Here is a 13807-nt window from a genome sequence, read left to right as displayed (position 1 = left end):
ATTTCACGAGATTTCTTTTGAATAATACTTCCAATGAATTTCTATTTCTCATAAGCATTATCCTTTTATTTATCCATTTTAAACTCATAAAAAATCAATCACGTTCATTTTCACAAGCCTCTTGTGGAGACCGATCAGCATGCAGAACAGCACACGAATAGTTATTCTCCACCACTTTGCTTTTCTGAAACTGATTGAAGAATTGCTCTAAGTTGTCGCAGTCGAGTTTTGTGCGGCAGAAGATCAGGGCCTGTTCAGGTTTTACTGTGTCCAACACATCTTTCAGCACATACGCCTTGCGCACTTTGATTGCCTGCGACATCACAGCCTCTTTGGATGTGGAGCGATCTGAAGGGTATTGAATGCATTTGGGTGATAATGGTAGTGAGTGGATGTTGGAACGAAGAAGAAAAAGAATGAAATGTCATGAAAATTGAAATAATTTTGATGTTCAATGGAGAAGTCAATTTTTAAACACACCAATATCAAAAATGCCATCTGTTTGGATGGGTGTAAATGGAGGCTGTTTGAAATGTTCGTTTGGATCAATTCTGACCAACACATGGTGCACACACTAAACAGAAAAGGGTAATTTCATCATTTATCAGAAAGAAGGAATGATTGAATGATTGAGGAATAAAAATATTTTTTAAAATATTCAGTGAAAAATTATCATTGCAATTTATTCAATCTCATCAAAACAGCAAAATCCAAATCTCAATCACTATATTTTTTTTTTGGCATTTACATATTCAATTTTCAATATTCGATTAACAAGCTCATTAACCACTCCAAACCTCTGGAACAGACTTGCTCCCCTTCAGATCAGCCCATGTTGGGAACGACAGCATCGTCTCAATGGCCTTCTTCATCTCTTCTGTGTGGAGTGTGGCTGACACCAGAATCGTCTGCATCGGCTGCCCCAGACACGAGCTCTTCTTGGCAGCATTGAAGAGTGTATATCCAGTCGTGTCCTTCGCATCGCCCAGAATTCTGTCTGCCTCGTCAATCACAAACTCCTTGATGGACCCAAACGAGATCTGCCCGCTGTTCACAAGCTCCAGCGCCTTTCCGGGTGTTGATATCAGAATGTCTGGATGTGAGGCAACAGCATCCAACGCCTCTCTTGCTGGCACTCCTCCTGTCAGCATCGCCACTTTGAGGCCTGGTGCTGGCAGATACGACGACAGCTGCTTCATCACAGTCATCGTCTGCTCAGCAAGCTCTCTGACTGGCTCCAGCACGAAGATGAGGGGAGAGCAGGCTGAGGAGCTGTCTGTGCTCGCTGTAGAGGCTAAATGGATTGGATGAATTGTACATTTCAATCATAGTCAAATTGAGTAAAACAGAAGTTTATGATTAAAAAAGATAAAAAAAAGATGAAAGAAAAATGAATGAAAAAAATTGTTAAAGGATGTGAATTGCATACCTCCTGAAATGAACAAAGAGGAAGATGAAGCAGGGCAGGAAGCGATTGGCAAGAACGGATCGCCTTTTGTTGTTGGAGCTGGTTTGAACTGAAACAGAGAATTAGCATTTGAATCTGCCTCTTCAGCATCTTCTCCCACATTTCGTGGTGCGCTCGATGTTGCCTCGTCCTCAGCGCCTTCATCATCACCGAAGCAGAACGAAAGAGAACACGCTTTGATGCAGAAGGCTGGGAAGAGTAGCTGCCCTTTCAGATTCGGTGGAAGCATCTGAGGTGGAAACGTCTTCCCGTTCTTGGAGAAGAACAGCTCGCCTTCCTCCGCATTCAAATAACAGCCTATCACATCGCCATCCCCAAATGGTTCGCCGTAGTTGTTGAATTCCCTTCCAAATGCGTATTTTCCGGTTCCGCCAAATCCAAAGCCTAAGTTGTGTTTGATAATTAATTGTTTTCAAAAAATGATATGATTATAAATGATACATAGATTATTCATTTAAAAAAATGTGAAAAAAGGTTATGTATAAATTCAAAATAAATAATTTAAATAAAGCTAATAAAATAGAAACCTTGTCTGTCAGTTCCCAAATCAAGTGATGCAGCTGCTGTTGCCCATCCAATTCGTGCAATTCCTGTTCCTTCAACTTTCGCTTCATAATAATATCTCCCATTTCTAACTCCAATACCGGCTTTTCCACCTACCCAACTTGGCCTATCCGATTGAACATGAAGCCCACTTGGATCTATTTTAAGTGTTGGATCACTTGCTGCTCCACTTATTATTACATTATCGAAGTCTTTCACTATTTAAGCAAAATAAATAGAAATTCAGGGGGAAAATCAAGTTCAAAGATAAAAATATTTCAAATAGAGTACCTGATCGTGACTCATTCGATGTAGTTTTGGTGTACTTTTCTTCAAAAACTATTTGAATTAAAGGAAGGGCGAAAGCCTTTTCAAATACAAAAAGTTAAAGAATTTTGATTCTCACTAATATATCTTTTTCATACTCCTGTTTTTCCAGATCCTGTTTCTGCTGACTGTTTGGATTTAAAAAAAATTATAAAGAAAGAGAAAAGACTGCTTAAAAGATAATTAGACTTTATCACACAATACAGACGTCCCCACCTCCTAAAATGAGGGGAATAGCCTCAGCCTGAACTGGCTTTGGTAACCTTTAAGGAATAAAATTATTTATTAATGATTAATTGCAATGTTTATCAAGCATACAGCCAATTCAGTGAATTACAGGCCTGAAATACCAATTTTAAAAAAAGATAAACAAGAAAATGCAACATACTTTAATAATTTCTGGCATCACTCCCAATTCTTCGAATGCTGCCTAAACATAATCATTGCTTAAATTATTGAATATCATTGTTTTCACACCATTTTATATTTGTTTGTAATGGGCATGATCCAAGGAGAGTGTTGTTATTCCTGAAAACTTATCGAAAATAAGTTTATTCAATGTTAAATTTTACTTAATAGTGCATAGTGCAATGTGAAAAATGTTGAGGAAAATGTTTATTCTTTAATAAGAGAATAATTTCCATAAATAATTTATATTATTAAAAAATACAGAAAACAAATAGCACTTAATCTCAATAACTTTTAACATTACAAAGAAAAATTAATTTGAAAAATCTCAAAAGAATCAACAAAAAAGATATTTGAAAGCCAAAATAAAAACTCTGTTATTGGATACAAAAGTAAAATTCATTCTAGTCTGGAAAAAAAAAAAAATAATCAAGAATTTTGCTTTTCAAAGATAAAATTCTATACAAATTGAATATAACAAAATTCAGCGCAACACGTTTCAAATTTCATAATAATGTGATTGGCTTCATAGACTAAAAATCTTTTGTTGTTTTTCAGCTTCCTCTTTTCATCCCTTTGATATTAATTGTTGAAGCAGATAAATCCGTTTCTGTTCTTCACTTTTGACAAAATCCAATTTTATCTGTTTTCGAGCATACCCACTTCCTTCATTCAATGCTTTGCCTATTTCTTCTCTTTCAATATCCTCCACTTTCTGTCTGAATTGCTTCTCATTCATCATCTTTCTCCACTTCCTCTCATAAATCCTCCCAAACAATAAAACCCCTCTATCAAGCAAAATATACACAACTGCAGCCAAAACGAATGCAGCGAGCATCCAAACCATGATGACGCCTACGTCTGCTGACTGTTTGTCCCTCAGCACAGACGATGCTGTGAATATTGCTATGCACAAGACAGACTGAAACAATATCACCAAAGCAAAGACATGTGGAATGGGGAAAGTGGACATATAGACAGGTTTAATCACATCCAGCAGCATCTGCTTTGCTTGTTGGTTTGAGTCAAGTGATGTGTCGCTCTCAATTTCTCTGAGAATATCTCTTTTGTCGTATCTACATTTTTCGTAGTAGAAACAGAGAGGGTGGAATATGGGTGATGTGAAGGCCTTTTTCATCTTTTTGTATGTTGTTAGATATTCTTCATCAACAAAAGAGGAAAATGATATTTGCAGATGGTCATAATTGCGCACACGAGGAGAAGCATTTGGATTGGTCAAATTGTTCTCTGGTTGATCCAATGGAATCTTTATTGGTTCGTCTGTTTCAGTTGATTCTTCTGATGAATGAAGATTTGGCTGTTTGTCTGGTGAAGAAGAAGAGGAAGATGATGATGATGATGATGATGATGATGATGATGATGATGATGATGATGATGATGATGATGATGACACTCGTTTATAAACATCCAATTCTTCCTTTTCGTCTTCAAATATACTACCATTTTTGTTTTGTTCTTTAACTTCGTCTTCGTAAAATGAAGCTTTTGAGTAAGAAGAAGACTTCTTTTTCAGATTGAACAGCTCTTCAACTGTTATCACATGTTTTCTGATGTTTTCTGTTGGCTCACTTGAGGTTTCACTCCAATAGAAGAAATAAGGATTTTCTGATATCCTCCCATCAAAATAGAGATTTGATTTTGTGCTAATCGGGAATGTTTCAGCATCAGAAGAAGATGATGATGATGATGTAGAGGATGATGATGCAGATGATTTGCATTCATTTGCAGTTGCCTTTTCGTCTTCAATTTTTGTCTCCCACTTTTCTCTTCTTTCTGAGTTTGGTGTATAAAGTGGATGTGCACTCAAATAAGTCTCAACAAATGGCTCAATAACAGAAAAAGGCAGAACCATGTTGTCTTTGTACGACAAATATCTTTTCCTCTCTTCTCTCTCCATTTCTCGTGTTGCATTCTTCCACTTCTTTTTCATCTTGCTTTTTTTCGCAATTGAGCTCACACACGTCACAAAAATAGCAGCCAGAACGAAAAACAGCTGCGATGCTGCCAGCACAAGTGGCTCGTACTGCACCAGCAGCAGCTTCTTCCCTTTGAGAAGCTCTGGAAGCTGGGCTGTGTGGAGGAAGACGACAGAGGCAGCAAAGAAAGTGGTGAGGCCATACACAAATGGAGAGAACTTGATGTAGTGCAGAAAGAGCTGGGCAACAGACGAGTGGTAGTCCATCGGCCTTTTGTAAAAGTACATCAGATTCAGCTTCTCTACAAGGTATGTCAGCAGAAGATAGAGTGGGAGGGCAAAGATGCTGAAGGGTAGAAGTGCAAACACAAAGAACATCATCCACGTTGATGCCACCACATTCGCCATCCTACTGCCCAGAGGCCATTCAGGCGCTTCAAATGCGCTGTTCACAATGGGTTGGGGAAGCCCTGTCTCAATTGCTCGGTGCTTCTGCTTAGTTTTTTTGGTGGCTGCTGTGAGAGAAGGATGTGAAGGAGAAGAAATACCAAGTGACTTCAAATACGATGCCAGCTCTGGTGATGGATCAGGTGCCATCTCTTGCTCTCCCAATGTTTCATATCCCTCGGCATCAACGCTTGAAACTTTCTTCTTCACGCAGGGCAAAACTAGCAAGCGCATCCATGTCCAGCTGCGGATGAGAGTGGGAACGATCGGCACCAGCTGAAGGACAAAGTCCAAAATGCAGTTCAGAAAACAGCTTTTGAACATCGAGATGCCGTAGTTACGAAACCACTGGTAGCTGAAGATGTAGAAGTCTTCAGGAGACGCTGGATCGTCGGGGTTGAGTGTTGTGATGGAACGGAAGGCGACAGCATTCAGTGCAGACACAATTGTATTCAGAGGAAAGCCCATCATAAACGGGAAGATGGCAGATCGGCGAATGGTCCGCTTGACTTTCTCAGACTGCGATTTGGGGAATGTCTGGGCGACTAAGCTGGAGATGATGATGTTGATGACTGCCTTGAACACAACAAACGAGATGGCTGCGATCAGATCAATGACTTTTGAGTATCCCTTCCTCTTCAGTGCGTTTAAAGCAAACTGCAATGCAATGCCTACCCAAACACTCGCAACGACAACTAAATCAAACAGAAACAGTCTTTTCTTGGCTTTTTCGTGAGGCACATCAAAGTTCTCTACAATCAGATCAGATGGCTGGATGTTGTGTGTGATGACAATCTTCTCCTCTTCCTCTGCTGAAATGCCATCTTCGCTTGAATCAAACAGCCTCTTCCTGTGTTTGTAGTCCTGTTCACACAGAAGTGCATCTTCAGCATGCTCAAAAGTGACAGCTGCCACGCCTGTGAATTGGAAGGTGTCAAATATGCCTTTTTCTTCTCGTGCTTTCAATGCAGACGATAAATCTGATTTGGAGGAGTCTAAATTTGAAGAGGTTGAATTTAAATAAAAAAAGAAGGAAAAAGATTGATGAAATATTTAGAAATTGAAAAAGGCAGAAAATAACTTTGAAAAATTCAATTTCTTTTCTTCACAAAAGGGAGGAAAAGATGAATATAAAATATGAAGCAAAAAAATTCCAAATTCGTCGTGCAAAGGTATAAAAAAAGAAAAAGAAAACAAAGAAATCAGAAGTAATATCACACATAAATCCTTCTGAAATCCAAAGCACCGCATCAGCCATCCAATTCCAGGGCATCCACAGCAGTAGAAGCATCCGCAACAGAAAAAAGGAGAAATTCTCTCTTTCTCATCGACATCGTCTGGATACAGCACAATTCGCCTTTTTTGAGTCAGTGGCTGAGATTGCAGTTGAAATTGTTCGTCAATTCCGGAAGTCTGAGGCAGAAACTTGTAGTACTGAAGAGAATATATGAGAGGAAAATAAGATGAGGAGGAGAAATGAATATATCGAAAATACATTTTGTTCATGTTTTTTTTTTTTTTTTTTTTTTTTTTTTTTTTTTTTTTTTTTTTTTTTTTTTTTTTTTTTTTTTTTTTTTTTTTTTTTTTTTTTTTTTTTTTTTTTTTTTTTTTTTTGTATAATCATTAATTAATTGCCAGCATACTTCTTTTATTGCTGTGTCTATTTTTCTCTGATATCTTGCTGTGTCGTGAACATTATTATAAACCATCACGCTGTGGACTTTACCAAATCTTCTTGAAAATATTGCTGCAATCTTTAAGAGTGCATAAAAAACAGAGCATAAACGAAAGAAATATTAAATTGTTTTAAATGTTCATTGTTTAATTTAAGAAGTTAAAATTTTCTGTTGATAATATTTGAACTAACACACTTCTCTTGGATTATTCAACCGTTGCGGAAGATTTTCAACAATTACACTATAACTCCCACTTGAATGATATTGGAGCAATTCGTGTTTATTTGCATTGAAAAAATACACCTTTAAGACAATTGGAAGCATCCAAATAGAAATTGGCAAAATCATAAAACATATAATGTTTCTAAACAGACAAATAAATCAGCATAATGAAAAATAATAGTTCTTCTTTTTTCCACTATAAAAATAGCAAACATAACAAATGTTGAGTTGTGTTGCTCGTAATGCTCCCATGTTCCACGAATAAAATTTGCCATTGAATTTTGAAGGAAAATGTCATCACCAAGTTCAAATGTAATATTTTGTGAAGCACGCAAAAATAAATTCGACATGGAAACGCTTGTTGTTATTAAAGAAATGATACTGACAAATATAAGAGATATCTGACGAAATTTCAATATTAGTTTTGTGCAAAGTCTCATTTAGCGCAAATTAAAATAGCAAACGATGACCATAAAAAAGCTACAAGCTCCTCTGCCAATTCCAGAATTTATTATTGAATGATAAAATGATTCTTAAAAAAATAACAAATAATAAAAATATTTTTTAAATAAAAATCCAAACTGCAACATGTAAATTTTGGAGCTCCTCCTGTTTCTGGATCTATCCACATTTCATTGCGCGCAACTTTATAAGCTTTCTTTATTCACAAAAGACACGGTTTAGACAATCAAAGTTAAAAAATTCGTTCAAACATTTGTGCTTTGAGGCCAAACAGAAAATAAAAGAGAAAGCATTCAAAACAATAAATGCTGTAGTCAATCAACAGCTTTTTCAAAATGAAAACAGCTCCTGAGATAAAAAAATCCTTCGTTTCAGAAAATTTTGATTTTTATTATAGGTCTGTCAATTCTATAAATATTCTTTTTTAAAAACAATTCTTCCAGAAAATATCTAATTGTTTTTCCTATACATGTTTCATAAAATTGCAATCTTACACAAAATTATCTTGATAACAAATAAGTAATTTTTTCTAATAGAAAAATTCTGTTCATAAAAAACAAATAACTCATGAAGATTCACAAAAGCTAATTGATTTTGAAAATTCTCACTATCAAACCTTCTCAAATAGCAATTGAGTAAAATAAAACACCTGCGCAACATATATGCAAGCTTTTAATATGAATGATGTAACTATAACATTTTAGCGCAAATACTTGATTATTTTTAGTTGTGGGTATCCTTCTTCTCTGAAGCTGTGCTATTCGTTGGATTGCATCGTTCTTAGCTCATAAAATTATCAGCCGCTCATTCATTTCAAACACTTCATTGTTCGATTCAAAGATGCTAATCTGCCAATGATAAATTGCAGAGACCAATTTTGAAGCATAATACTAAATGAAACATTCAACACTTGTGCTTCATATCTTTCGTGATTGTCTCAATCTGTGAATAAATAGCACCTAACTCGCTTGTTTTGTCTTCTCTCATCCACATTTCCACCTTTTTTGCTATCTTCCTTGTGATTGTTCCTTTCTCGAGCTCAAAATGCAGATGTGGCTGTAATATGCTCGTAAGCTGCTTCTTTTGCTGTTCTGACGCTGAATCAATCAGCGCATTGAACACACGCTGGCCCATCGGGTCGCGGAGGATGGGCATCAAATCTTCTGTCTGAATGAGCGGATCAATCAGCATCTCGCAGCACTCCTCTGGCAATCCCTCGGCACATCGGCGAAGCATCGGCCCGCCATTCACATGAACAATGAGTGTGCACACAGACTGTGATATCTCCAAAAGAAGCCCCAGCTTCGCTCTGTCCTCGTCCAGGTCATAGCTCCACGGAAGCGTTACCGCAAAGGCTAAAACGATCCATCCGTATTTGTGTTTGGCTAATTCTTCTGCGTGTTCAGTCAACGGATTTATGAGGATTGGTCTGATTGCCGGACGAGAAATCTGAATAAGACGCTGAACCACAGCAGCCCCGAAAGGTATCTGAAGAAGTTGCATTTCTATTTCTGACACAAGAAGAAGCACAGAGCGCTGAAACCTCTGAGACGTCTTTTCTGTCAAGCGGATGATGGAAGAGGCAGCACTCTCGTTCTGAAGGAGTTCTGCAAGATTTTCTTTTACAGAGTCGAAGATGATGTCACACAGCGGCGGGTAATCAGCTGCTGCATCAACAATTGCCGCAGAGAGTGGAAGTGATTGAGGAGCTTGGAAAATTGTTGGAAGATACTGAGAGATGTGACGGACAATGAGAAACAGCTGATCCTTTGTTGAAAACTCAATGACGTAACGCATTACAGACTGTCCACAAACATTTGTGCACAGTTCTAATATGTTGTGTCTGACTTCAAATAAAATAGCATTAATTACAGCAATTCTGCCTTCTTCTTCGCAGCTTAGCTCAATGGAAAGTGACGTTTGGCATGTGCCTGTATCTTCAAAACTTTGAATTATTGTTGGTTCAAACAAATATGACACATTCGAATGCATAACCTCAAGCTTTTTATCATCACTTTTGCGAGCAGACTGAAGTTTGTCAACAATCATTTCATTGCTAGTATTCCAAATCTCTTCCAATAGACTGAGAAAAAACGAAGCGGAATACTTAATTGGATCTGGCCGAAGCTGCGGTGGTGATAAAATCAATGAAATCACATTTTTAAAGAATTTTGTATGCATTGAACAATACTGGAATCTTCCAAGATATTTCTTAAAATCTTCTAATTTAGATAACAAATTCTTCCCCGAACTTGAAATAGATGAAGAATCTTCATTTGAAGAAAAAGGAACACAAATATCTCGAACATCTTGTTCATTAAAAATGTCTACTTCGGATTTAGAGTTAAGATTGCTTGATTGATTTTTCGATTTCATGCTATCATCTGTGTGTTGTTGAATGATAATCCCAGGTTTATAATAAAACCCATCAGCCGAGCAATCATTCATAAGTTGATGAGGATCTGGAAATAGTGGCTTGCACATTGATTCTTCAAGCGGCTCTGTGTCAGGATGAAAAATAGGCGTATTTTTACATTCATGAGAAGGCATTGAATTCTGTAAAGGTTTTACGCAATAAGAATCGAGAGTTGAAAATGAAGAATGTACTACATTTAACAAATGAAATGGATTTGTTTGTAAACTTTTTTCTTTGTCTGCAGGTTTAAGATGAGGTTCATCCATTTCTGAAAATTTTCACCAGACAATCCAAAAAAGCGTTTTTTGTTAATTACGCAAATATAACAACTTTGAAATGAGAATTTCTGAACAATTGAAGAATTTTTTAGAATTTTTCAAAATACGTGAAGATATTTTTGAAAGTGAATAATTTTTGTAAAACCATAATAAATTTTTTGAAGTTCGAATAAACGATTATTTGATTTTTAGCTTTCAGCAAGGTGTTGTTTTTAATGATGATTTTCAGTTTTGATAGTTCAATGTCAAGTTAGTGTTTTTGACTGAAAAAAATAAATAAAGATGCGAATCAATCACAACAAATAATCCGACAATCAAAAAAAATGAGATGTTTTATTCTTTTGAAATAAAGAATAAATTTGTTAATATTTTTTTTCTTACAAGAAATTATTTTCAGTTTTCAACTTCTGTGGAGTCAATTGGAATTTCAAAACGCATGAATCTTGAAAAAATGAATGATTATTATAATAATAACAAAAATTAAATATTTTCATAAAATAAAAAGACAGCAAAGAGCATAAAAGTTAAAAAAATAATTTATCTTTATAAGCAAACAATCAATTAATTGAATTAATGTTTGTTTGAACTGGATTCAAACCATGGAGTTTTGCTCTTCTATTTGGGAAATTATTTTTGAAATCATGAATTTTTTCCGTGTGTTTATTTTTCAAAGGTTGTTTATTATTGAATTTTGATTTTGTTTAAAAGTTTAATTTTTCTTTCAATTGTTTTCAAAACGAATGATTCTGATCAAATAATGAGAAGATGTCTTTTGCAAGCCTTTTCATTTTTCAATAATCTTTTTTTTTGATATTCAAGTGAAATATTCATTCCGAAAATTTTGAATGAAAATATGTGATTTCTTAAATAATCACCCATTTGTTTCAAAAATCAAGAGATATTTAATGCTCTCACACTTCACTCAAAATAAAATCAAATTTTTTATTTTAACAGGTGATTGTTTTTGAAATCATTTATTAATACGAAATTTTTCTGTTTTCGAATTTGTTTGGAATGTTTTGATTGAATTCCGAAAAAAAAATGCAAGAAATAATCAATTGTATTCCATTTTTATCTCCAACATCCGCTTTTTTTACAATAATGAATTGTTGGACATTCGAAAAAGAACCATTAAGCAAATTAAAAAAAAAAAAAAAAAAAAAAAAAAAAAAAAAAAAAAAAAAAAAAAAAAAAAAAACCTGAAAAAGAAAACCCCTCCTCGAAAAAGGTTAGATTTCAAAAATAATCACCAACATCCAATATTTTTTGAAAAGTTCCATTAGTTTAAATTTCAGATGAAAATGAAAACTGAATATAGTCATAAAATTTTCTTACCAACTCACCTTTTTTCCAGCAATAATATACAAACATTATCAAGAATTTGTTTCCACGTTGGTGAAACTCGATGAGTTGGAATGAAAAATTGATAACAATATTCCGTTTTCATTTTCATCTAAAATTTAAACAAATGGAACTTTTTTTTTAAATATAGACACATGTTTCTGAAAATTCTCATTTCATTAACTTCAATATGAAAATCTTTTCCATCCCAAACAAATATATGATTTCAAAAACAATAACATAAACAAAGTTCAAATGAACATTTATTCAAGTCAAAATAATGCGTTTTCCCACTTATTTGATTCAATTTGAAATCCTTGAAATTCAAAATTTTGGATCATATTTTTTGTTTAATGAATTTTGTTCCATTCAATATTTTCTTTTTTTTTTTCTCAAAAATAAAAATTTTTCACAATTTTTGTATAAAAACGTCAAACTTTTTTTTGATGAAATTGCAGAGTCAGTTTGAAGCAAATCATTTATTTTTTTATGAACAAGAAAATTCGCTCTATTTTTCCAGACTAATAGTCAGCAAAATGCAAAAAAAAAAAAAAAAAAAAAAAAAAAAGAGAGAGAGAGAGAGAGAGATACTTTCATCTTTATTCATCAACAAAAGATTTTGCCGATTTGAAATTTCTTGTAATTTATATTTAAAAAAGAATTATGATTGAAATTATTATACACTTAATTCGATAAATATTTGCTAATAATTCTTATGAATATTCCTTTTTTTGGATAAAACACTAAAGAAATGTTAATGATGAGTTTATTTCAGTTTTTGGGAAAATAAAGGTTAAAAAAAAATTGAAAAAAAAAAAAAAATTCAATTCATAACATTAAAACTTTTACTGAAAATTTCGCGAATAACAAAAATAAAAAATTGAAAACGATCAGTTCATTCAGAAAATTTCTTTCTCTAAATTTACACTGAAAAATAAAACTATAAAATTACACTTTTGCATCACTTTGCAATGCAGCAATATCAATTTATTTGCTAAAAATGCGACATTTATGCGAAAATTACATGAATTATCTCAGAAAGATTTCATCATTCTTTCAATCCGAAAACACAGTGTTCCTCTTGCAAAAGTTGTAGAGATACGAAATCAAACAGTTTTGGTATACCAAATTTCAAAGCTGAACACAAACAATAACATTATCATTTCGTCTGTAAGAGCATGCGATCCAATGATTCAACCGATGCACTAATATCATCCAGCCACCAATCAGCACATTGATAATAAGCACTGCAGATTTCTTTCTGCTTTTCTGTTGATTTTCCACTTACATCAATTTCAACTTTTTTGCTATCTTTTTGATCTCTCTTTTCGTTTTCAGCTTTTGAACAAATAAAGCAAAACATTTTCCCTTCTCCATCACGTTCCCCAAGAAACGTTAAAGCATCATCTATCTTCTTGCAAGTTGATTCATTTCCGGAATGATGTCCTATTTCAGCATTCAGAAATTGTCCAACTGATAGTACACTCAACGCTGATTGCGATAATTCCTGCCGAAATCCGAGTAATCTAAATATTTCTGATGTGGGGATGAATATATCCAATGGAAATCTTTGAATGGTTAAATGCTTAAAAAGAAGCAGTCGAACATCGTCAACGACGAAAGATAGTAAACATCTAGCAATAGGATCTCTTTCTGAATAGCATTCTTTCAAGAATTTGTAATACTGATGAGTGTTTAAAAGATGGTTCAATCGAACTGCAAATTGAATATCTTTGCTCACAAATAGTCGAATGGGAAGTGCTTTTAAAAATGTAGTGAGATTAACAATTGGTACAATCAGATTGAATAGAAGGAGATAACATTTGAACATTGATTCTCTTGTGGGTATAAATTCCTTTTCTTTTTTCAATCGAATGGAAGAATATAATTCTGAAAGTTCCAGAAGGCCAGAGCTTAACTGATCAATGTATTGTTGTTTCACAAATGACTCTTCATGCTTTAACAAATAAAATGCAACGATCATAAAAATTACACATTTTTCTAAAATGATACAGCTTTCTTCATTATTAAATTGCTGAATAATCATATCAGTACGCACGCTTCTAATGCGATCAAAAGCAAAGGAGCATCTGTGGGACAACGAGCAACTTGTTTCAAAAACAACAACACGAAGAAGATGATCAATTGTTTTGTTTAATGCTCTCACAGTTCGAAGATCTGATGCATTCACCACTTTGCCTGGAGTAGATCGTTCATATTTTTTAACGAATATCGTTGGATTAGGTTCTAAAACTTTACTCACATCTGACATTGAACATTCAA

General features: G+C 34.3%; 2 protein-coding genes across 2 annotated transcripts; both read right to left on the bottom strand.

The window, feature by feature from the left end:
* Positions 1-94: 94 nt before the first annotated feature.
* On the bottom strand, positions 95-7658 carry MONOS_8403 (putative DEAD box ATP-dependent RNA helicase; the record flags this gene model as incomplete). The annotated part of the gene is made up of 15 exons (XM_067878809.1): positions 95-348; positions 481-574; positions 798-1294; positions 1430-1852; positions 1996-2229; positions 2303-2378; positions 2437-2466; positions 2538-2601; positions 3406-6124; positions 6350-6563; positions 6773-6883; positions 7001-7169; positions 7241-7428; positions 7492-7559; positions 7610-7658. The coding sequence occupies 15 exons, from the start codon at positions 7656-7658 to the stop codon at positions 95-97; spliced, it is 5190 nt and encodes a 1729-aa protein (XP_067722478.1).
* A 268-nt stretch (positions 7659-7926) lies between these two features.
* Positions 7927-9670, bottom strand: MONOS_8404 (uncharacterized protein; the record flags this gene model as incomplete). The annotated part of the gene is made up of 1 exon (XM_067878810.1): positions 7927-9670. The coding sequence occupies one exon, from the start codon at positions 9668-9670 to the stop codon at positions 8393-8395; it is 1278 nt and encodes a 425-aa protein (XP_067722477.1). The 3' UTR covers positions 7927-8392.
* Positions 9671-13807: the final 4137 nt, after the last annotated feature.

This window comes from Monocercomonoides exilis, assembly GCF_001643675.1.
Source record: "Monocercomonoides exilis strain PA203 chromosome Unknown scaffold41-876177, whole genome shotgun sequence".
NCBI classification, from domain to species: domain Eukaryota; phylum Preaxostyla; order Oxymonadida; family Polymastigidae; genus Monocercomonoides; species Monocercomonoides exilis.
Note: the sequence above shows the minus strand (reverse complement) of the source record. Positions and strands in the feature narration are given on the sequence as shown.